Consider the following 23,394-nt stretch of genomic DNA (forward strand, 5'->3'; position numbering starts at 1 on the left):
GAGCAGTATAGTGGCATATTAAAGCAGTATAGTGGCAGTATTATGGACGGTTAGGGCAGTATAGTGGCAGACTGGGGCAGGTTAGGGCAGTATAGTGGCATATTATAGCAGTATAGTGGCAGTATTATGGCCGGTTAGGGCAGTATAGTGGCAGACTGGGGCAGGTTAGGGCAGTATAGTGGCAAGTTAGAGCAGTATAGTGGCATATCTTGGCAGTATAGTGGCAGTATTATGGCCGGTTAAGGCAGTATAGTGTCATATTGTGGCAGTATAGTAGCAGTATTATGGCCGGTTAGGGCAGTAAAGTTGCAGGCTGGGGCAGGTTAGGGCAGTATAGTGACAGTACTATGGCCGGTTAAGGCAGTATAGTGTCATATTTTGGCAGTATAGTGGCAGTATTATGGCCGGCTAGGGCAGTAAAGTTGCAGGCTGGGGCAGGTTAGGGCAGTATAGTGGCAAGTTAGAGCAGTATAGTGGCATATTATGACAGTATGGTGGCAGTATAGTGTCAGGTTAGGGCAGTATAGTGTCAGGTTAGGGCAGTATAGTGGCAAGTTAGAGCAGTATATTGGCATATTATGGCAGTATGGTGGCAGTATAGTGTCAGGTTAGGGCAGTATAGTGTCAGGTTAGAGCATTATAGTGTCAGGTTAGAGCAGTATAGTGTGTATAGTGGCAGGCTAAGGCTGTATGTAGGGACAGTGTGCTCACTTACAGCATGGCTGGAGATGAAGGCGCCCGGGCTCCTCCTCTTTTACCTTTTGTGAGATCAGCCTGAGTGAAGGAGTCTGTGGGGGGTGGAGGAGGCAGCCACACCCACCAACTCCGGCTGCCTCGGAAGCCAGTAAAGATCCCAGAGGAACAACCTAACCTTATTAGACAGGTGCAGGAACAGGCAGCTTCCACCAGTGGCGTCACTAGGGTAAGTGTCACCTGGTGCGGTAAAACATGGTGCCACCCCCCCCCCCCACAATGTTGTTCTGCCACTGCCCCTAGCACAAATCCCCCCCCCAATCCCCTCTTCTAGCACAAATCCCCCCTGTGTTTTATGAAGGATCGCTCTGTTGACAGGAGGAGGAGAGCACAGCCCGCACCTCCCAGCTCTCTCCTCTGTCATTTCACTTTTGCAGACTTCACTGCTCCAGGCTTCTCTCCCCTTGTCCCTGCGGGGATGGGGGGAAGACACTCAGTGGGCAGGCGCAGACAGACCTGAGGGGGCACAACTAGAATCTGGGGGGGCAGCCGCCCCCCTTAGATCCGGCCACGTGAGCAGATAGCTTTTCACACTGTATGTAGCTCTACGCCTACTTAAATGTACCCCTGAAGGGACAATAATTCTGTTATTCAAAATGACCACATTGTTACAAAGCATCTCAGCGTTTTTTTTGTTGTTTTTTTTTTACTTTTATTGAAGTGTGATAAAAAGATGTCAGCTCTGTGCACAACCAAGCGTTGGGATGCACTCTGGTGCTCCACACAGCACACAAGTATGGTATGAACAGGGCATGGAGTGAACAATTTTTTTTTCACTGAGCTTTCATTGATCAACGCGACTCAGATCACCCGGTGTGAAAAAACCCTTAAACTAAAAGTTCAGTTGAGTTTTAAAAAGTTTAAAAGGGGTGTGAAGAAGGGCGTGCTTTGAAAAATAAAACCTGAAGGCCTTTTTTGGCTAAAGCTTACATCTTTAAATCAATGTTATCATGTACTAAGCAGCTGAGGATGGCACCAATCCTTCTAAAGCTCTCTGTAACAATAGCGGCATTATAAGATTGCACAATGGCAGTATGAGCGAGCACTCTGACCTTCTTTGACTTTAACCCACATGATGCTTCATTTCATCCGGGGGGGGACCTTACATTGGATGCTTTATATTGTCACATTATTATTTTTATCAGGTCTCCTTATTATCCTGTGGGTATATTTCTGCCGAGTGGAAATCACACTGGAACAACAAGACCCTAGCCTTAAACTGTTAACATATAGGGGCCATTCATATGAAAGTTTTTGCTTATGGCGCATTAATGGGCATGCACTAACATGCTTTATAACATGCTAACACATTGCATTAAGGCCAAAGGGATGCAAGCACACCAAAATGGATAAATGTGCATAATTCTTTTTTCAAAATGCAACAATGCACAGTATATGTGTTGTGGCATGCTACATTGTACAACATGTTAGGGTGTCATGTACAACAGATGGCACCACAATTCAGCACACATAGAGCAAGCACCTTCCCATGTGTTTTGGCAATGTGCATTATCATGTACATTTTAGTGCATGTTGCCATAGCGTACCAGTGTTACTAAGCCCTTGATGTTTCCTGCATATGAAGGAGATCAGCCTAAAGTATTTGTTAAGTCGAAACTTTCTTTATAGTTTTAGATAAAGTGTGGAAAGATTAAAAAAACCCTGGTCAGGTTTTTTTATTGCTGTCTCACCTGGCGAAATTCACTCTCACTATTTGCCTAGTTAACCATTGTCACTGGAATCTTCCTACACTACTCTGATCATTTAATATATTTATTTGATATGTAATTTGTGAGTGTATGCAACTATATCTGGTCATTACAAAATAGACTGTGCACTTTGCAGGGGAATTTGCTCCAGAGCTTAGTAAATGAGGAGAAGCTCTGCTGACTTCCATCATCCATATGTAGAACTGCCCACGTAGGGGTTGCAGGGTATAGTCTTCCTGGGCCTCCCTCTGATTATCCTGCAGCCAGACACTTGGGTATTTTCACACTATCACCCACAACTCTTCAGCTCGTTATCCAATGATCAGTCTAGGGTATTTGTTTTTTTTGGTGTTTATTGGTAGAACTTGGATAGGAGAAGGGAATTATTGGGATACTCCAACTTGAACTATGCACAGACGAGGACAACTCTCACTTGACCCCATTAAATTGAATTGGATAGCAGACTCCCTGCTGGGCCACACTTTAGCTTTGCTTGCTTTGGCAGAAGACTCTATGCACCTCTCTTCTTCAGGAGACTCACCAGTATCCCATTTGGCTGACACCCGTCCACTGACTTCACTAGCCGGAAGGGATGGTTCTCACAGAATAGGCCCCTAGACGCAGATCTGTACTCACAGTAGTCAGAAACAGATCCTTCTTGACGCGTCTACCTCCTAGTCAGCTCTACAGGACATCTGGGTTGCAGCTCCGGCCCTCAGGTCGACCATCTGAGGCCGCATGAGAAAAAAACCAAAGAAAAGCGCCTCTGAGTGCAGGTATTTAATAATAACAATTTGCAAGTTATTCACACTTACAAGCGAGTAAGGAGAAACCAGCTACCAAAGGGAACAGCTCCTGGATCAGTCCCGGCGTCCATGGCGTAGATACAGCAGAGTGAGTCTGAAGGGATGGCCGCAGTCCCCCGCAAGGAGAGAGCAAACCGCTGCGCTAGATGGACGTTCCGTAATCCAACGAGGGCGCTCGTGGGCGCGTGACGTCACCGGAGTAGAGAGGACCACAACGCGTTTCAGAGCATGCACGAAGTACCCTCTGGGCATGCGCGCTCCTTTTTCAAGTGTCTTGAGACAATTATGTTAACAGTTAAGAATACATGTCATAAGAGAGAAATGTAATCACTAAACCCTTCTTCTGAAAAATTGCTAGCGCCTTGGCTTCCATGTGCACTTTCGGCCTACTTTGAATCACTGACCTAGAAGTCAGCGTAGAGATAAGCACTTCAATTTCTTTCGCTTAATTGATTCGCATTTATGTTCCCAGTCCTGTTCCTAGTTAGGGTGCATTCACACATGTTGCAGCTAATGTAGCAATTAAAAGTGAACAATCGGCCCTGGACACAGACTGCCTGCTTGCTTGTGATCGCAGCATGAGTTATTACATGAGTGGTCGCTATTAGCTGGAAAAGCTTGCAGCTTCCCATTGCTTTCAGTAAGGCGCTGCCTACTCACAGCTAATCGAGGTTGCTATTTCAATGAAGCGAAATGTGAATGACAAACAGCAGGAAGCACATTTGACATGCCATTAATTTGAATGGCACCTATTGTCGCGGTGCGGTTCTGCCGTGATTGTCGTACAATAAATCGTGGCAACCTGCATTCCATGAAGCTTGTTGCCCAAAAAAAGTTAAGGAGCTACTTTTGGGTGAAATGCTTCACGCGATGCGGGTTGCCGCAGTTGTATCATGATTTATTGCGGCAGAACCGCACCGCGATTTTAGGTGCCATTCAAATGAATAGCACATCAAATGTGCTTTCTGCGATTTGTCATTCACACCTCGCCACTTTGAAATCGCAGGCAGAATCGCCGCAAATCTACCCGCGATTCAAAATGCCGAGATGTGAATGGATCAGAAAGATCAGAATAGCAGGAAGTCAACTAGCATTTTCAGAAGATGATAGCATTTGTAGCCTCTATGTCTCTGGTGACAGGCTATTTATAATATATCTAATGCCATTTTTTGTTTTTGGAGTATAGACTATGGAAGTGTAGGGTTGTATGAGTTTTTGAAATTTTTTTTTTTAAATAACAAACATGTTATACTTGCCTCCACCGTGCAGTTTGTTTTGCACAGAGTGGCCCCGATTCTCCTGTTCTGGGGTCCCTCAGCGTCTGTCTCGGCTCCTCCCCGCAATAGTTAACCCCCCTTTGGGAAGCTCTATCCTGAGGGGGTTAGCTTGCGGGCACGCTCCCTGTTGTACACGCTGCGTCCATAGACACAGAGTGTATGACTTGGTCCCGTCCCCCGGCGGCCGCGTCATTGGATGTGATTGACAGCAGCGCAAGCCAATGGCTGCGCTGCTATCAATCTATCCTATCTATCCAAACTAAGGCCAGACTCTGTGGAGATGAGGACGCCGGAGGACGCGCACAGCAGGTGAACGGGCTCAGGTAAGTAAACGGGGGGGCTAGGGGGGCCATCATTGTCAGGTGTTTTTTCACCTTAATGTATCCTAAAACACAAACCTTTACAACCCCTTTAAGTACATCTCTGTATTATTTGCACATTTTTCTATGTTGTATTCCTTTAAAAACATTACAGGTACAGAAAAATACCTTTTTGAATTCTGAAAGAAATCAAGTAAGCTCCTAGTTTCCTCTTTGAGCTGACAACACCTTCTTGTTTTTGCACTGAGAATCTAAGGTGCGTTGGCAGCCTTACCTCCTGGACTACAGGCCTCCTCTCTCTCCTCATCTCCATATCATATGAGGATGGGGGTTGTGTTCAACACTACTTGAGATTTTGATACAGCAAAGGTCATAAATTGTCAGCCTGAATTGGAGCTTAGGGGCCAACTAAATATTTGCAGATCAGCGCAAGAGAATTGTGCATAGTAGGCAGAGTAGAACACAAAGAGTCATGTATGTTTGGCAGGTACCACCCCTTCCACTAGACCCAGTAGCCAAACAACTGGGTCCAAGGGAAGAGAGACATTATGCACATAATTTAACTTTAGCTACCTCTTCATGCCAATAGTGTTGTATAGCCGGGTACGACCAAAAGACTTGAAAAGAAGTACCCACCTCCATGCCACTATTAAGGCAAGTATCTGAAGTCCCAGGGTATATGAGACAGTCATTGGGGTGTATAATAAACACGATTGTTGGAATTTCAGTTGAAGGAACCGATCTGTGGAGGAAATCATAATTTTCAAGAATTGAAGTACGCAGTCTTCCCAGTCATCTTCCGCCAAAGTATGAATGCATACCTCCCAACTTTCTGAGATGGGAATGAGGGACACCTATTAGCAATGGTATTTAGTCATAAGACACGCCCCCTGGCACACCGCCCTTAAAAAAGAATTGTACAAAAAAAAAAAAGGATTGTTTAAACCTACAAGTGTTTTTTTTTTTTTTTACCACTACTATTCTTTTATATTGGCTTTTGGAATTTACAAATGCAGCAATTCAGAAATTGGATGAAAGGTTTAGCACTGTAAACAACTTTTTGAAAGATAAGTAGTGATTTTTTTTTTTTTTTTAATACAGCTATATAGATCAGACCAAAATGAGGAACAAATGTGGAGGAAAGAGACAGATGAACTTTGTTCCAAATCAGGGACAGTCCCATATGGGAATGTCAGCCTGCCATTTGTTATATAGGTCCATCATTTTGGGCAGAGTCAAGGCAATACTGAATATTTTTTCTGGTTAATTAAGTAAATACGGTAATTCAGAATAATTCAGTAAATCTTCTGAAATCTGAGGTTGATGCAAAGTTTGGCTGCTAGTGCCATGAATGGGTTCTGCCAGCCACCCCTAGTATAGTATCAAGGCGAATGGACTTACCCCTTTGATTACCTCTTTTTCTCTTTCAGACCCCAAAAGGAACCTGTTTGGAATCAGTTAAATTGGCTATAGATATCGGATACAGACATATTGATGGGGCCTTTGTCTATTATAATGAGCATGAGGTGGGACAAGCCATCCGTGAGAAGATCGCAGAGGGCAAGATTAAGAGAGAAGATATCTTTTACTGCGGGAAAGTAAGTACAATATTCAGTAGGATAATCTTTGTTGTAGCTACAGCACCAGGAAAGTAATACCCGACTCACCCAAGTGGGTAATTCAAAAGAGAATAGTCGCCAGTAAGGGGTCAACTAAATGGGATAGAATAATGACTTGAAAAAGGACCTGTATGTCATCATCCCAATAATGTTGTAATATGGCTTAACAAAGACCTAATTTGCCAACTTTGTTACATACAATTTGCTACCCCCCTTTATCTGTGCTACACCTGATGGACTGCATAGCTCATCTTATACAGGGGCAGAGTATACTTACAGTTAGGTCCATAAATATTTGGACACAGGCACAATTTTAGATTTTTCCAGGTATTTACCAAAACATATTCAAGCTTTAGTTCTGTAATGGATATGGGTAGAAAGTGCACACTCTCAGGTTTAATTTGTGGGTATGTACATCCAAATCAGAGGAAGAGTTTAGGAATTACAGCTCTTAAAGGAGTTGAAAAAAGTCTCAAGGTTTTTCACCTTAATGCATTCTATGAAAAAACCTTCTGTGCTGCAGCAGCCCCCCAGAGCCTCCCTTTTTCTTACCTGAGCCCAATCATTCCAGAGTTGAGGAAGAGCCCAGCAGCTCCAGCCGCTGTGTTGGGTCATCATTGGATAGATTGATAGCAGCAGGAGCCATTGGCTCCCGCTGCTGTCATTCAAATCCAGTGACACAGGGGTCAGGGCTGAGTCCTGCTGTCTGTGTCAATGGAGCAGTAGCAGGACTCAGGAGCGCGCCCGCACGGGTGCCCCCATAGAAAGCGCATCTCCGAGGGGGCACCTGATGAAATGGAGGTGCCAGGAGTGCCGCCGGGGGATCCCAGAAAAGGAGGTTTGGGGCAGCTCTGTGCAAAACCCTTGCACAGAGCAGGTAAGTATAACATGTTTGTTATTTTTTTTAAAAACCTTTACAATCACTTTAAGAATAGCCACCCCCCCCCCCCTTTTTTTTAAGGGACCAAAAGTAATTGGACACTTGAATCAAAAGCTGTTTCATGGCCAGGTGTGAGCTACTCCTTCATTAAGCAGGTAAAAGGTCTGGAGTTGATTCTAGGTGTCGTATTTGCATTGAAGTCTATTGCTGTGAACCTACATCATGCATTCAAAGGAGCTATCCATGCAAGTGAAACAGTCCATTGTAAGGCTTCAAAACTAAATAAATCCATCAGAGAGATAGCAGCAACATTAGGAGTGGCCAAATCAACAGTTTGGTACATTCTGAGGAAAGAAGAACGCACTGGGGAGCTCAACAACATAAAAAGGCCTGGACGTCCACGGAAGACAACAGTGGTGGATGATCGCAGAATCCTTTCTATGATAAAGAAAAACCCAATCACAAAATCCAGACAATTGAAGGACACTCACCAGGAGGTGGCCGTATCATTGTCAAAGTCTACAAACCAGAGAAGACTTCACGAGAGCAAATTCAGAGGGTTCACCACAAGGTGCAAACCATTCATAAGCCTGAAGAATAGAAAAGCCAGATTAGACTTTGCCAAAAAACAAAAAAAAAGCCAGACCAGTTCTGGAAAAGCATTCTTTGGACGGATGAAACTAAGATTAATCTGTACCAAAATGATGGGAAGAAAAAAGTGTGGAGAAGGCTTGGAACAGCTCATCATCCAAAGCACACAACGTCATCTATAAAACATGGTGGAGGCAGTGTGATGACATGGGCATGCATGGCTTCCAGTGGCACTGGGCCATTGATGTTTATTGATGATGTGACAAAAGACAGAAGCAGCCGGATGAATTCTGTAGTGTTTAGAGATATACTGTCAGCTCAGATTCAGCCAAATGCAGCAAAGTTGATTGGATGGTGCTTCACAGTACAGATGGACAATGATCCAAAACGCACTGCAAAAGCAACCCAGGAGTTTTTGAAGGAAAAGAAGTGGAATATTCTGCAATGGCCGTGCCAATCACCTGATCTCCACCCAATTGAGCATGCATTTAACTTGCTGAAGGCAAAAATAAAGACAGAAAGACCCACAAACAAAGAAAACTGCAGTTAGAGCCTGGCAAAGCATCAGAAAGGAAACCTAGTTTTTGGTAAATGTCCATGGGTTCCAGACTTCAGGCAGTCATTGCCAGTAAAGGATTCTCAACAAAATGTTAAAAATGAACATTTTATTTATGATTATATTAATTTGTCCAATTATATTTGAGCCCCTGAAAATGGGGGTCTGTGTATAAAAATGGTTGCAGTTCCTAAAATTTGTACTTGATATTTATGTTCAGCCCCTTGAATTAAAGCTGAAAGTCTGCACTTCAAATGTATTTGGATTGTTTTGTTTTAATTGTATTCTGGTGGCATACAGAGCCAAAAGTATGAAAAGTGTGCCTGTGTCCAAATATACAGTATATGGACCTAACTCTATATGATACCAAGGGAGCTAATATGTTTTCCTGGTTTGGACCTACTTAGCTATGATATGCTGAGAAATTGCCACATGGGATTTAAAATGAAAATTACTGAACATGTTTCTGGAAAGTAGAAAATTACTGAAACATGTTCCTGGAAAGAAGTTACTGACACCATTAAATTATTTTTGTATTTTAGGAGAATGATGTTTTCGTGAGCTATGCTGGGCAGTTCCCACCATTGCTTTTGTTGCTCTTCGAGACGCTAATGGGCAGATTTACCCTCAAATCCACTACAGCTTTGACAGACTGAGTTTGGCTTTCTAGGTGAGCCACTGCTCACCCTTGTCAAGTCTTCAAACATCACAAGATGTAGAACCTTGGTGCTCTGCACCCCCGCCATAGGAATTTACGTTTATATGACCGCTGGTTTGGGATACTTGACCATCATATCAACCCATGGCCAAAAATAGGTGGAGACCTCTCCAAATAAGTTAATTTGCTTTCAGTGAAGGGTTCTGTTAATTCTACAGTATACAAAGACATTTTAAACAATTGTGCTTTTTCAACTCTGTGGTAACAGTTTGGGAAAACACAATTTATTTATTTATTTTCTGTTTCATTATGACTTTGTCCCTGTGCACAAATCTCGCTCCATGGTTTGACCAGTTTTGTGTGGAACTTGAGTATCCTGTGCAGAGCCCTGACCTCAACCCTACTGAACAACGTTGGGAAGAATTGTATTGCAGCCAGGTCCTTTCACTCATCATCTGTCCCTGACCTAATAAATGTTCTTATGGCCGAATGGGCACAAATTCCCCAAATCCTGTGGAAGGTCTTTCTAAAGGGGGATGGGAGTGGGAGCCTAAAGGGGGGTGGGAGTGGGAGCGCAATACTTTATTATAAAGCTGATAATTTTAGAATGGAGTGTCAAGCAAGCTCACGTAGGAGTGATAGGCAGGTGTTCACAAAGTTGTGGCCATAATTATGTATAGAGAACTCTCTTTGGATGTTGACTATGGTAACACGACCAAGCAGAAAAGTTCAGTGTGTTACTGGTGTGTGGGACATTTTCCTTCATGAGTCCTGGCTGGAGATAAAGTCTGCCCTGTTCTACTCAAAGCAGTGAAAAAGTTAAAAGCTCCTTATAAGACCATACATGCCCCCTGGCAAAATGTTCCAATAGAAGTACATTCCGCAGTATGTTTCCCTCTCCCACCATTGCTACACTCAGGTTTTAGACATTTCTGTAATTAGAAACAACAATCGATGCCGAACAGGGTTACTATATGCCAGTGATCTCTTTAGCAGATACCCGATTTGTTGTCTGTGCCCAGCCTACAGCTAGGCCATTTGTATTCAGTGGGAGGCATGCTGTGTCTGTGCCCTGCTCCAACAAACACAGCTATGGTACATTCAGGGGAGAAGTTGCCACACCGCTCTTACATTTTCCATATTTAAACTCTGGTTAGTGCCTTTGCCTAGGCTGAGGTGATGTAATCAGTCTGCTGCAGGCAGGAGGAAGCATTTACCCAGTCCCCCCCCCTTATTGATCAGACTGCAACATCACATCTCTAATAGGGCGTACACACGGTCGGACTTTGTTCGGACATTCCGACAACAAAATCCTAGGATTTTTTCCGACGGATGTTGGCTCAAACTTGTCTTGCATACACACAGTCACACAAAGTTGTCGGAAAATCCGATCGTTCTAAACGGGGTGACATAAAACACGGACGTCGGGACTATAAACGGGGCAGTGGCCAATAGCTTTCATCTCTTTATTTATTCTGAGCATGCGTGGCACTTTGTCCGTCAGATTTGTGTACACACGATCAGAATTTCCGACAACGGATTTTGTTGTCGGAAAATTTTATCTCCTGCTCTCCAACTTTGTGTGTCGGAAAATCAGAGGGAAAATGTCCGATGGAGCCCACACACGGTCGGAATTTCCGACAACACGCTCCGATCGGACATTTTCCATCGGAAAATCCGACCGTGTGTATGGGGCATAACATGTCACAACCTGAGAGGCTGCAGCAGGACCTGATCTTTGTCAGATATCTGTGTACACTGCAAAGACCTGCACATGTCCCAAGATTTACATCTCAGTACAGGAACAAGATGGTAATCAAGGATGATGCCTGAACAAAGGTGACTCCATTCTTCTGGAGAGAAAAGTAGATGGAAGCATTGCCATTGGGAGTACTGTGATCTCTGTGAGAGGTAATAAATACCTGGCAGTGATGCACTTAAATGTTACTTAGCATGTATGCACTTGACATGAAAAAATATGACAGGTCCACTTTAAGGAATTACATGGAGCTCCCTTGGGCCAATATCCATGTACTCCATGTACAGCTACTTTTGTAGCTTTTTCCTTTATTTACAATTCAGTGCAACACAGGGGAGATGTTCTCTCCTTCCAACTCATTAGTATCCCAAAATACTAAAATAAATTTGTTCTTGGCTGAGAGAACTTCTCTTTCATTCAGGAAGGACTTCTGGTATTTTGAAGGCTTTCGATGTTCCAGGGAATGGATGGGTAATCTAATATTCTCTGTAGAACTTCTAGCGTCAGTAGATGTCTCGGCTTGTTTAAAATGTACAAGGAGTATGTCAGTTCTTTCCTGGCTGGTCCCTCCAGTCAATGGCAGGTTCTTCTTCACTTCCAGGAACTTCAGGACCCACCAGATTTCTCCTGGCTCTGTTCCATGGCTTCTGTCCACACACAGAAATAACTGTGAAGCTTATATACAATGTTCTTCCAAGAACTCAGTTTTGTTCCAGTCTCACTGACATAATATTATACCCTTCAATTAACCAGGCCTTAGAGGATTTAAAGGAACACTATTATAAAAATAAAGTAGGCCTAGCACCTAGCATTAGTTTTTTTCAGATTAAGTGCATGCATTCTGAGTAATGTGTAAAGCTGGCCATAGATGAAATGACTTGCGGTTGCAGGAAAGAAAATTGCTTGATTCCCCCCCCCCACCCACCCATCAACACAGTCAGCGTTGATGGGGGAATCCCTCCTGTGGAGCTATTGTGTTCTTCCAAGAAGAAGGAGCATGGGTAGCCCTCCTTGTTGGGAAAACACACAGTGATTATTGCTAACGTCTAGCGGCCATAGCCCCTGGCAATAATCGCATGAAAAATCCGACATGCTGGTTGTACCCAAGTTGATTGATCACCTTTGGTACAATCAGCCTGCCCATGCATGGTTTAAATCTCGGCCGGTTCAGCAAGAACCGTCTATGGCCGACTTTAGTGTAACACTTACAGGTATTTATTGCCTTATCACAGAGATTACAGTACTCTCCCTGACAATGCCTTTGTCTGCATTTCTCTTCAGAAGGATGGAGTCATCATAAGAACACAGATGGTGGTAAAATATTGACGGGAGGCCCTGACTCTTCTCCATTCTATCCAAAATGAAATAAAATAAAGTTTTAGTTATAGTTACATTGGCTAGAGCAGTATGGAGAGAGGTCAAAAAACAAACAGGCTTTGAAGATACCCCCCTAGAGACCCCCATGTGGAATAACCCCTCTCTAGAACACTTAAGGTTGTCTCCCGATAGTGAATTTTGGAGGAAAAAAGGAATAGTCTCACTAAAACAGATATGACCATAGGAATCAACAATATGATATACCCCATAAGTTTTTTTATAAATACTTACAGTTAAGACATATGCTTCAGGCCCAGTTTGGTCGTCAAGATCCCAAAGTATCCAAGTATCCTTTAATAGGTATATTACGATCACAGGGACCAAAAGGTTTAATATCTTTTCTATATTTCCAGTTGAGGGCTAAGTTAAGTGGAATGCCACTTAAAATAAGAGAGATGGCGGGATGTGCTCCCTGATGTGATGAAGGAGAAATGGAGCAGGATCTGCTCCTCACATGTGGGAGTTTCTCCCACTATTAATAATAAACAAATCCAAGTGTATATTATTTATCAAACATATCTTAACCCTCAAAAAATGCATAGAATTGGAAGAATGCCCTCATCTGATTGTAAACGATGCCATCATCCAGAGGCAGATTTTATACATTTAATGTGGTCATGTTCAGAAATGGCCAATTATTTTTCAGCAAGTGGTAGATAAATTAACTAGTATTATTAGCAGGAAAGTACCATATATAATTGGAGTATGTGTATTAGAATTACTAGAGGTGGAAGAGTGGTTGGAATACAATAGGATTATGCTACAATAAACTTTATTTATGGCACGTAAACAAATAGCATTTAGATAGATGCAACCATTGGCCCCAACTATAAACAAATGGATTAGAGCAGTTAACCAAATAATATCGTATGAGAAGATTATGTATGAACATAGAGGGGTACCTAACAAGTATTATTAAAATATGGGATATGTGGTGTAGCTCCCCAATGACTTTGGATTAAAAAGAAATATAAATCTAACTGAATTATTTGAAGAAAAAAGAAATTAATGTAAAGTAAATATAAAATAAATTGAAAGAATGTAATTTTGGACTGAGGGTGACATAAGGTAATAACTTTGGAATTGTACTAAGGTTATATTGAATGGTGTAAGTAAGAGGAATTGACATGGAATTATTGTACTGGAACTTGTGCACATATCTTTGATATGAACTTATGCAATAAAAAGTTTGGAGGCCGGAGTTAGGCCTCAAATCTACTTTAAAATTAAAAATTTTAGCCTTGGGGTGCATACAGATACAATCTACCCAATAGAACACAAGTCACCCCTTTCCCTTTATTTATTATAGGCATTTACACAGTACTTTACATATTGTACATTTATATCAGTCCCTGTCCCCAGGGAGCTTACAATCTATGTCCCCTATCTCACATACATACACAAATATACTATGACGATTAACCTACCAGCATGTCTTTGAAGTGTTGCAGAAAATGCAAGCCACGCACTGGGAGAACATGCAAACCCTATGCAATTGGTGTCCTGACCAGAATTTGACTTCAATGAAAAAAAAGGCAACCAAGAGGCACTTCTTATCCTTCTTGTCTTGATTGCTCATGCAGATACTGCGGGTCAAGAAAAGACAGGCCAAATGGAGCAATTTTCTTTCCTGAAACCACAGGTGCAACCAAAGTCTGTGTTGGTCCTGTGGAGCTATTGTGTTTTCCCGACGGAGGAGCTGTCCTTTCCGAAAGAACACACAGTGATTATTGCTAGCGGCTATGGATGCTGGCAATAATCGCATGAAAATCCCAACAGGCTGGTTGAATCCAAGTTGACTGATCGATTAACTTGGGTACAATCAGCCTGATCATACTTGGTTCAAATCTTTGCCTGATCTTCGAAGCGTCTATGGACACTTGGCCAGCTTAATTCTTTTAATCCAGCAATTCGCTTCCCTGCATAGATTCACATAGGAAAGCCTTATTTTGAGTCCATTCAAGGTTTTCATGTTTAACTGAAGCCCTGATAAAGGAGGAGTTCCTTTTGACCACCGAAACATGTTGGTTGTCTTAGCACAATACAGTGGGGCAAAAAAGTATTTAGTCAGCCACCAATTGTGCAAGTTCTCCCACTTAAAAAGAATAGAGAGGCCTATAATTGTCATTATAGGTGTACCTCAACTATGAGAGACAAAATGTGGAAACAAATCCAGACAATCACATTGTCTGATTTTTGAAAGAATTTATTTGCAAATTATGGTGGAAAATAAGTATTTGGTCACCTACAAATAAGCAAGATTTCTGGCTCTCACAGACCTGTATCTTCTTCTTTAAGAGGCTCCTCTGTCCTCCACTCATTACCTGTATTAATGGCACCTGTTTGAACTTGTTATCAGTATAAAAGACACCTGTCCACAACCTCAAACAGTCACACTCCAAACTCCACTATGGTGAAGACCAAAGAGCTGTCGAAGGACACCAGAAACAAAATTGTAGACCTGCACCAGGCTGGGAAGACTGAATCTGCAATAGGCAAGCAGCTTGGTGTGAAGAAATCAACTGTGGGAGCAATAATTAGAAAATGGAAGACATACAAGACCACTGATAATCTCCCTCGATCTGGGGCTCCACGCAAGATCTCACCCCGTGGGGTCAAAATAATCACAAGAACGGTGAGCAAAAATCCCAGAACCACACGGGGGGACCTAGTGAATGACCTGCAGAGAGCTGGGACCAACGTAACAAAGGCTACCATCAGTAACTCACTACGCCTCCAGGGACTCAGATCCTGCAGTGCCAGACGTGTCCCCCTGCTTAAGCCAGTACATGTCCGGGCCCGTCTGAGGTTTGCTAGAGAGCATTTGGATGATCCAGAAGAGGATTGGGAGAATGTCATATGGTCAGATGAAACCAAAGTATAACTGTTTGGTAGAAACACAACTCGTCGTGTTTAGAGGAGAGAGACTGCTGAGTTGCAACCAAAGAACACCATACTTACTGTGAAGCATGGGGGTGGCAACATCATGCTTTGGGGCTGTTTCTCTGCGAAGAGAACAAGACGACTGATCTGTGTACATGAAAGAATGAATGGGGCCATGTATCGTGAGATTTTGAGTGCAAACCTCCTCCCATCAGCAAGGGCATTGAAGATGAAACGTGGCTGGGTATTTTAGCATGACAATGATCCCAAACACACCACCCGGGTATTGAAGGAGTGGCTTCGTAAGAAGCATTTCAAGGTCCTGGAGTGGCCTAGCCAGTCTCCAGATCTCAACCCCATAGAAAACCTTTGGAGGGAGTTGAAAGTCCTTGTTGCCCAGCGACAGCCCCAAAACATCACTGCTCTGGAGGAGATCTGCATGGAGGAATGAACCAACATACCAGCAAGAGTGTGTGACAACCTTGTGAAGACTTACAGAAAACGTTTGACCTCTGTCATTGCCAACAAAGAATAGATAACAAAGTATTGAGGTGAACTTTTGATATTGACAAAATACTTATTTTCCACCATAATTTGCAAATAAATTCTTTCAAAAATCAGACAATGTGATTGTCTGGATTTGTTTCCACATTTTGTCTCTCATAGTTGAGGTATACCTATGATGACAATTACAGGCCTCTCTCATCTTTTTAAGTTGGAGAACTTGCACAATTGGTGGCTGACTAAATATTTTTTTGCCCCACTGTGAAAAAGTGGGGCAACTGCTCCTTTCATGTATGCAAGATCCCAGTGCTGCAAGACAGAAGTGCTATCCACTAATCTACTGTGTTGCCCCTTTGATTAGTAACCTGTTGATCTGGGAACACCGGTTGCTGAGGTGAAAATAGAGGCCCATCAACAGTAAATCATTTGCTGATACTGAGTGAGAAGTTGCACTTACAAACTTCATGCAGGCATTTCTTGGTGAGATAAAAATGGTGTGCATTTTTAAAATCTTTTTTAGTTGTGGAATACGTGTCACCCACCAGAACGCGTTCGTCCAACGTTAGAGAAGACCCTGGAGACCTTGGGATTGGATTACGTAGATTTATATATTATCGAATTGCCAATGGCCTTTAAGGTACAATCCTCTAAGATATTTGTATTTATAGTAGCACATAAAACTGAACTCCAGACAAACAGCTATGTATGGGCACGGTCTTATCTGCCAAAGGATTTGTATTTCCAATCTAAAACAAATGAGGCAGCTGCAATCACCAGGAAAGAACAGTATGTTCGCAGGAAGATAAACAATATACACAATGTATCCACAATGATTGGTTTCCTGTCCAAATTGAAGCTTTTGTTGTGCTGGTATAAAACAATCATAATGATTCTTTAATAGAAATCCTCTGTCAACTAGTCCGATCGGAACTAAATTGCAGAGTTTACATCAAGTCTGTTTGCTGGTAAGACATTGCTTGTTTTTGGCAAGCTCGTGAGTTGGGATGTGTCACTGCATTGAGACCTACAGCCAGGCATGTACTGGCCATCGGGAATACCCGTAGTTTCCCAGTGGGCTGATGGCTCAGTGCCTGGATTCAGTGACAGCGGAGGTAGAGTGGGTGGGGATTCCCAAACCCTGTCCACCAATAAGCTAATCTCCCGCTGTGCAGCTGTTTATAAAAAAAACTTCTCTGGGCCCCCTGCGTTCAGTGGGGGCCGGGGGACAGAAAGCGGACTATTTCATTACTTTAGCCTTTGGGCGGATTAATCCGCAGCAGCGTACTACACAGTTAAAGGCCAGCCTGTGCTTTATCAGTACACAGGAGCCAGCCAGGAGCGCTGCTGCAGATTAATCTGCCTAAAGCCGAAAGTGATGAAATAGTCCGCTTTCTGTCCCCCGACCCCCACTAAACATGGGGGGGACCTGGAGAAGTTTTTTTTTCTAAACGGCTACACAGCGGAAATTGGGAGATTAGCTGATTGGTAGACAGGATTTGGGAGTCCCTGTCTGCTTATCTCGCGCCCCCCCCCCCCAGTTTCCTCTAGCCCTAGTTACCCAGCTCTGTGGTGCTCAGGAGGAAGGGAGAGGACCAGATGTACCAGCAGTGCACAGCTGGTCCCGGGCTCCCAGCTCCAGAGGAACCACCTGCAGGACAAGCACTGCACCCAGGACCTAGTTAGAAGAAGCTGTGCAGACCAAGTACTGGAGGGGACTAACATTGATGGCCACTTATGAGGCTGCGCTGATGGGCACTATCAGGCTGCATTAATGGGCACTGGTGTGGCTGCGCTGATGGGCACTGATGAGGCTGCATTGATGGGCACTGATGAGGCTGCAGTCATTGCCATAGAAACATTTGTAAAGGGGAGTAGTTAGTAAGATGACCACTCCCATGTGGGGGCGCCAGAAATATTTCTGCACCTAGGGGCCTGTGACCCTAGGATTGGCCCTGTGAGAGGCATTGCTGTAGATTAGGGTACACTAGTGCTGTACTCTGAAGAGTGAATCACAGTGGATCACTTTTCAGAGGGTGTTTAACAGGTGATAAGGAAGCATTATACTGCCTCCTCATCATCTCATTTTATACTTAAAAACCTGCACCACCTCACTGCAACTGCGTTAGTTTTGGGGGGTGCCAGATATAAGATCCGCCCCGGGTGCCAAATGCTCTAGGTATGCCCCTGCCTATAAGAGAAATAAAGTAGAATGGCTAATGGCCAATGAAGGGGGGGTGGCTTGGGTGGCTTTCAGGGTGGGGCACCCAACCGGGGGGGGGGTTTGTCCAGCCTGCCGGTATGGGAGAGACCTGTCATTCACACTGCCCATCACCTCACTTCATAGTGCGCAACCCGGCTCAGCCTCAGCACAGGCTGCATTGCTGAAAGGCAGCCAATGGCTGTGCAGCAATGCCGGTTTTGGATATTTCAGCCAATGAGGCTGTAGCAATGTTCCTGCATGATGTTGGACCTCCTACTTCACCCAGTGATGTGAGAAGGAGAAAAATAAAGAGGAGAATAAGTGAAATAATAAAAGAGGTGAGTGAGGAGTTGGAGTATATTTTAAGTTACAACATTTATTTTTTTGTATGAAAATGTGTTAAAACTTGGACAGATATTAGTTCTGACCTATGCCTAATAGTGGAATGTTTTTGTTTTTTTTGCGCAATTGCGTATAGCTTTTATATACTGTTTTTGTGCGTGTTTGTAAAATTAAAGTGGGCCAGTCTGGATGAAGTCCGGGGCCACATTTTTTTCCCAGTCCAGTCCTGCCTTCAGCTGTCAATCAAAGCATTTCAGAGAGGTGCCGCTCTCTTTTAATAGGATATAACTTGCAGTGGTTCCTGGCCTTCTAGTTCTCTAGTCTCCTAATTGCTTAAAGGGTTAGTTCACTTTTACCAAAAAACTGCCTATGCAGCTAAGACATGCCTATAGTTAAAAACCAACTGTGCAGCTTGGACCAAAGATAAATATTGTCCTTGCTATAGGTGTAGGCCATTTACGTACCTCTTGAAGACTGACTGCAAAAACATCCAGAGATGGCATCATCCCTTGTGACAGCATGGGCCGTGACAGGTCCTCTTTATGGAGAAATCTGGGGTATTAGGCTCCGTATCTTTCCTCTAGCCTCCCATGCAGCCGATCAGACACAGATCAGTCTGATCGGCTGCTTTCCTGGCTGTTGGAGGCCAGGTAAACAAAGAGGCGGAACCAGAAGTGACGACATACTCGTTGCACAAGGTTTCTGGGATTACAGAGAGAGAGAGAGGAACAACGTCAGTTCCTCTCTCTCTGTTCAGGGCAGCCAGTGCCGCAGGCCGCATCACTCCTGGGTTCTACTGTCCAGTTCCGGAGCTCGGGAGTGATGTGGCATTGGCATTGGCGCGGTGGTCGTGGGAGGGGGAGTGGGACCCCTTTCCGCCACCCACAGAAGTGATCAAGTGGCTAAATAGCCACCCGGATCACTTCTGCATGAAAAAGAATCACTAAAGAGATACATACCAGAATGATGCCTGTAGGTGCCTCTTGGCGGGAAGTGGTTTAACCACTTGCCGACCGGGCCATTGCTGAAAGACGGCAACAGCACGGTCGGCTTATTCTGGGTTGACATCCGTGGGACGTCATTCCAGAATGTTGCTCCCGCGCGCCCCCTGGAGCGCACACCCAGGAACATCCATGACCATCGCATCAAGGATTACAGTAAATAGCCGCTGATCGTGGCCGTTTACCACGTGATCGTTCCGTCAAATGACGGAGCGATCACATGTAAACAAACCGGCGTCACGTACCTCCCTCCCCTCTGTGTACCGATCGGTACAGTGCGAGGGGTAGATATGTGCAGGATGAAAAAATTTGTTTAGTTTAGTTTCGATTTGTTATTTAACTAAATTCGTTTAGTTAAATTCATTGCATTCGTTACATTCGTTTTCGGAATTCGTTTCGTTTCGTATTCTAATTCGAAAAAATTCGACCGCATTCGAAAAAATTCGACCGTATTCGGAAAAACTATCAAATTCCATAAAATTCTACCACATTCGAAAAAAACTGTCTTAAATTCAAAAAAATTCTACCACATTCGAAAAAACTCAAATTCGAAAAAATTCTACCACATTTGAAAAAAAACTATCAAATTCGAAAAAATTCTACCACATTCGAAAAAAACTGTCAAATTCGAAAAAATTCTACCACATTTGAAAAAAAATTATCAAATTCGAAAAAATTCTACCACATTCGAAAAAAACTATCAAATTAGTGCTCTAAATCTGCTAGTACATGTGGGGGCACGCTAATACAGGAGGCCTGTTACTGGCCAGATAAAAAAAGTTTAAAAAAAAAGGAAAACTAACACATGTCTAATGATTGGTAAGCTGCAATATAATACATTTTGAGTTATATACCACTTTAAAGCTGAACTTTAGGGAAAATCCAAAGGTACGCTTGCAGCAGCCCTCCCTTCCCTACGTTGCAATGGTCAATGCTCTTTTTTGTGTAGGGCAGTTGAAGGAGATTTCATTTTTAAATGAAAAGAAAAATAAATTTAATGATGCATTGGTGAATACACAGCTACATTCAAGTGGTTGTAAAGGCATAAGGTTTTTTACCGTAGCCTCCCTGGCGGTATGATTATGTCAGATTTCAAAGCGGTACATTGTTTTGCATAGAAATTTGGCGTTTTTATATTGTAGGTCTGTAGTTCTTAGTAACAACACACTTAAACCTGTCCAAACAAGAGTCTAGTAGACATCCCGGGTATAATAAAGTTTGCAACACAAAATCATAAAATATAATATATAATTATAAGAAATAATATAATAATAATAAAATTAATTTCCCCATGATTCACTATTGCTCAATTCTGCAAGTGTTCTAATTTACTATCACTGGTTTCTAGCTGGTCTAAAACCACTTTTGACGTAAAGGGACACTTTTTGGTTGCCATGGACAATCTCAAGTTTCCAGGCAGAAGGAACAGTACACGGTATATAAACTAAAAGTGCATGCAGGGCATTGGACAAAGCACTAGGGACAAAAGGGATGTGAAATGATTTGATACAGTAATGTAATCATACAGATTACAGTATACTGTATGTGTTATGTATTTTGTACTTTTTGAATTCACAGCCGGGCTCCACCCCCATACGTCCCGACCAGGGCCGGTTTTCCCAAAAGGCCACTGTGGCCAGGCCTCGGGGCGGCAGTGGTGCAGGGGCGGTGCCGCTAGGATTGCCACCTGTCCGGTTTTGGACACATGTGCCCGGTTTTCAAGCCGCCTGAAATCCGGGCACATATAGCAGCAGTTCAGCATCCCGATTCCCGTGCCATCACTGTTACACATTTATTACTGCCTGTGCGCTCCGCATCCGAACCGAGCTCAGTGGGCAGCGGGCGTACCTATTCAGCCTGTGATTGGCTGAATAGGTCACGTGCGGGCGGCGGACATGAGAGTCTGTGATTGCTCACATGTGGAGGCGGGGCTGGACTGTGGGTGATTGCGGCCGCCCGGAGTCCCGCCTCCTTGTCTGGTGTGTGCTTTGCTGTGTCTCCTGGAGTCCTCACTGAGGTATCTTTCTCATCTGCCCTATCGACCCCTCTGTCAGCATCTAACTCTCTGTAAGCCACTCCCCCTCTGTAAGCCACTCCCCTTCTGTCAGCTCCCCTGTCAGCTACCCCCCTCTGTCAGTTACCCCCCCTCTGTCAGTTACCCCCCCTCTGTCAGTTATCCCCCTCTGTCAGTTACCCCCCTCTGTCAGTTACCCCCCCGTGTCAGTTACCCCCCCTGTGTCAGTTACCCCCCCCTCTGCTGTCAGCTACACCTTCTCTGTCCGCCTCTCCCCTCTCTGTCAGCTACTCCCCCCTCTGTCAGCTACTCTCCCCTCTGTCAGCTATTCCCCCCTCTGTCAGCTACTCTCCCCTCTGTCAGCTACTCTCCCCTCTGTCAGCTACTCTCACCCTCTGTCGGCTACTCTCCCCCTCTGTCGGCTACTCTCCCCTCTGTCGGCTACTCTCCCCTCTGTCGGCTACTCTCCCCCTCTGTCGGCTACTCTCCCCTCTGTCAGCTACTCTCCCCTCTGTCAGCTATTCCCCCCTCTGTCAGCTACTCTCCCCTCTGTCAGCTACTCTCCCCCTCTGTCAGCTACTCTCCCCTCTGTCAGCTACTCTCCCCTCTGTCAGTTACTCTCCCCCTCTGTCGGCTACTCTCCCCTCTGTCGGCTACTCTCCCCTCTGTCAGCTACTCTCCCCCTCTGTCAGCTACTCTCCCCCTCTGTCAGCTATTCCCCCCTCTGTCAGCTACTCTCTCCCCTGTCAGCTACCCCCCCCCCCGTCAGCTAATCTCCCCCTCTGTCAGCTACACTCCCCCTCTGTCAGCTACACTCCCCCTCTGTCAGCTATTCCCCCCTCTGTCAGCTATTCCCCCCTCTGTCAGCTACCCCCCCTCTCTGTCAGCTACCCCCCTCTCTTACCAACTTTCTCTCTCACCCCTCCTCCCTCTCAGCCCCCTTCTCTCTCCCACCCCTCCTCTCTCTCACCCCACTCCCCCTCACAACCCCAATCCCCTCCCCCTCTCTCTTTCTCACCCCCTCTCTCTTCTGCCTCCTCACCCCCATACCTCCTCTTCTCACCCTTTCTCACCTCCCTCCCCCACCTCTTCTACCCCCTTAGGGGGCGAGGGCCCCATGATTCCTAACAGCGGCCCTGTGAGTGAGTGCACAAGTTCGGATGTGTTTTGATTCCTGTGTTTACTGCCGACACTGGGCACAGCGATGCAGCGCCTGCCTCTACTTTGCCTTTTCTCTAAGCCCCTCCGCACAATAGAAGGAAAGAAGGAAAATAGCATTACAGTAGAGCAGCTTTGCTCCGCCCCCAAACTCCGGCTCCCACATTTCCTGGCTCTAAATGGCTCTCGGTAAGGCAGTCTAATGTGTGTCTTAAGGGGCAGAGGACACTGATGGGGGGGGCGGCATTGAAGGACCCGGCCTTGGGGCGTCAAAGGGAGTAAATCCGGGCCTGGTCCCGACGCTCGCAGGGAACGGAGCCCGGCACACAGAGCATTGGGCACACAGATCTGGCAGGGGATACAGCAGGGGGAAATCGCAGGATCTTGGGGACAAGGTAAGTAACCTGTACCAGGATTCTGCAATGCAATCCCGAGTGTGGCTCGGGGTTACTGCTAATGCTACTGAAATGTAACCCTGAGCCACACTTGGGAATACCGCCATGGAGGGTTATTGCATTACCTGAGCATGATATCAATCCAGCGCTGTACACGAGAGCAGCAGCTCTTTCTGCTCTCTCCCTCCTCACTGGACATGGCGGTAACAGCAGGAGCCATTGGCTGTCAGTCACAGCCTGTGAAGAGGGAGCAGGGGCAGGCTGAGCTATGCTGTGTGTATCAGTGAACACACACAGTCTGGCTCGAGATTGAACCTGCACGAGTGCCACTACCACTATAGCAAATAACTTGCTATGGGGGCACTCAGAAGGAGGGAGGAGCACCAACAGGAGACCCGAGAAGAGGAAGATTGAAGCTGCTCTGTGCAAAACCACTGCACAAAGCAGGTAAGTAGACTATGTTTGTTTCCTTTACAACCTCTTTATTTTGTGTCTTGTATATCTGCCTGGAGTTCAGTTTTAAAGTGCAATACGGTTTATTGATTATTGTGTTGTCATAATCGCTATTATTTGCTGTATTGGGTCTTTTTGA

At 44.7% G+C, this 23,394-nt stretch overlaps 1 protein-coding gene across 1 annotated transcript in view; it reads left to right on the top strand.

Moving 5' to 3' along the window:
- LOC141132844 (aldo-keto reductase family 1 member D1-like) overlaps positions 1-23,394 on the top strand; it is a 67,406-nt gene that overhangs the window by 22,533 nt on the left and 21,479 nt on the right. Inside the window, exons 2-3 of the mRNA XM_073621765.1 lie at positions 6,296-6,463; positions 16,213-16,329. Coding sequence (XP_073477866.1) covers positions 6,296-6,463; positions 16,213-16,329 — 285 coding nt within the window. The remainder of the gene's footprint in view (positions 1-6,295; positions 6,464-16,212; positions 16,330-23,394) is intronic.

The sequence above is a fragment of the Aquarana catesbeiana genome, linkage group LG03, assembly GCF_042186555.1.
Source record: "Aquarana catesbeiana isolate 2022-GZ linkage group LG03, ASM4218655v1, whole genome shotgun sequence".
NCBI lineage: Eukaryota > Metazoa > Chordata > Amphibia > Anura > Ranidae > Aquarana > Aquarana catesbeiana.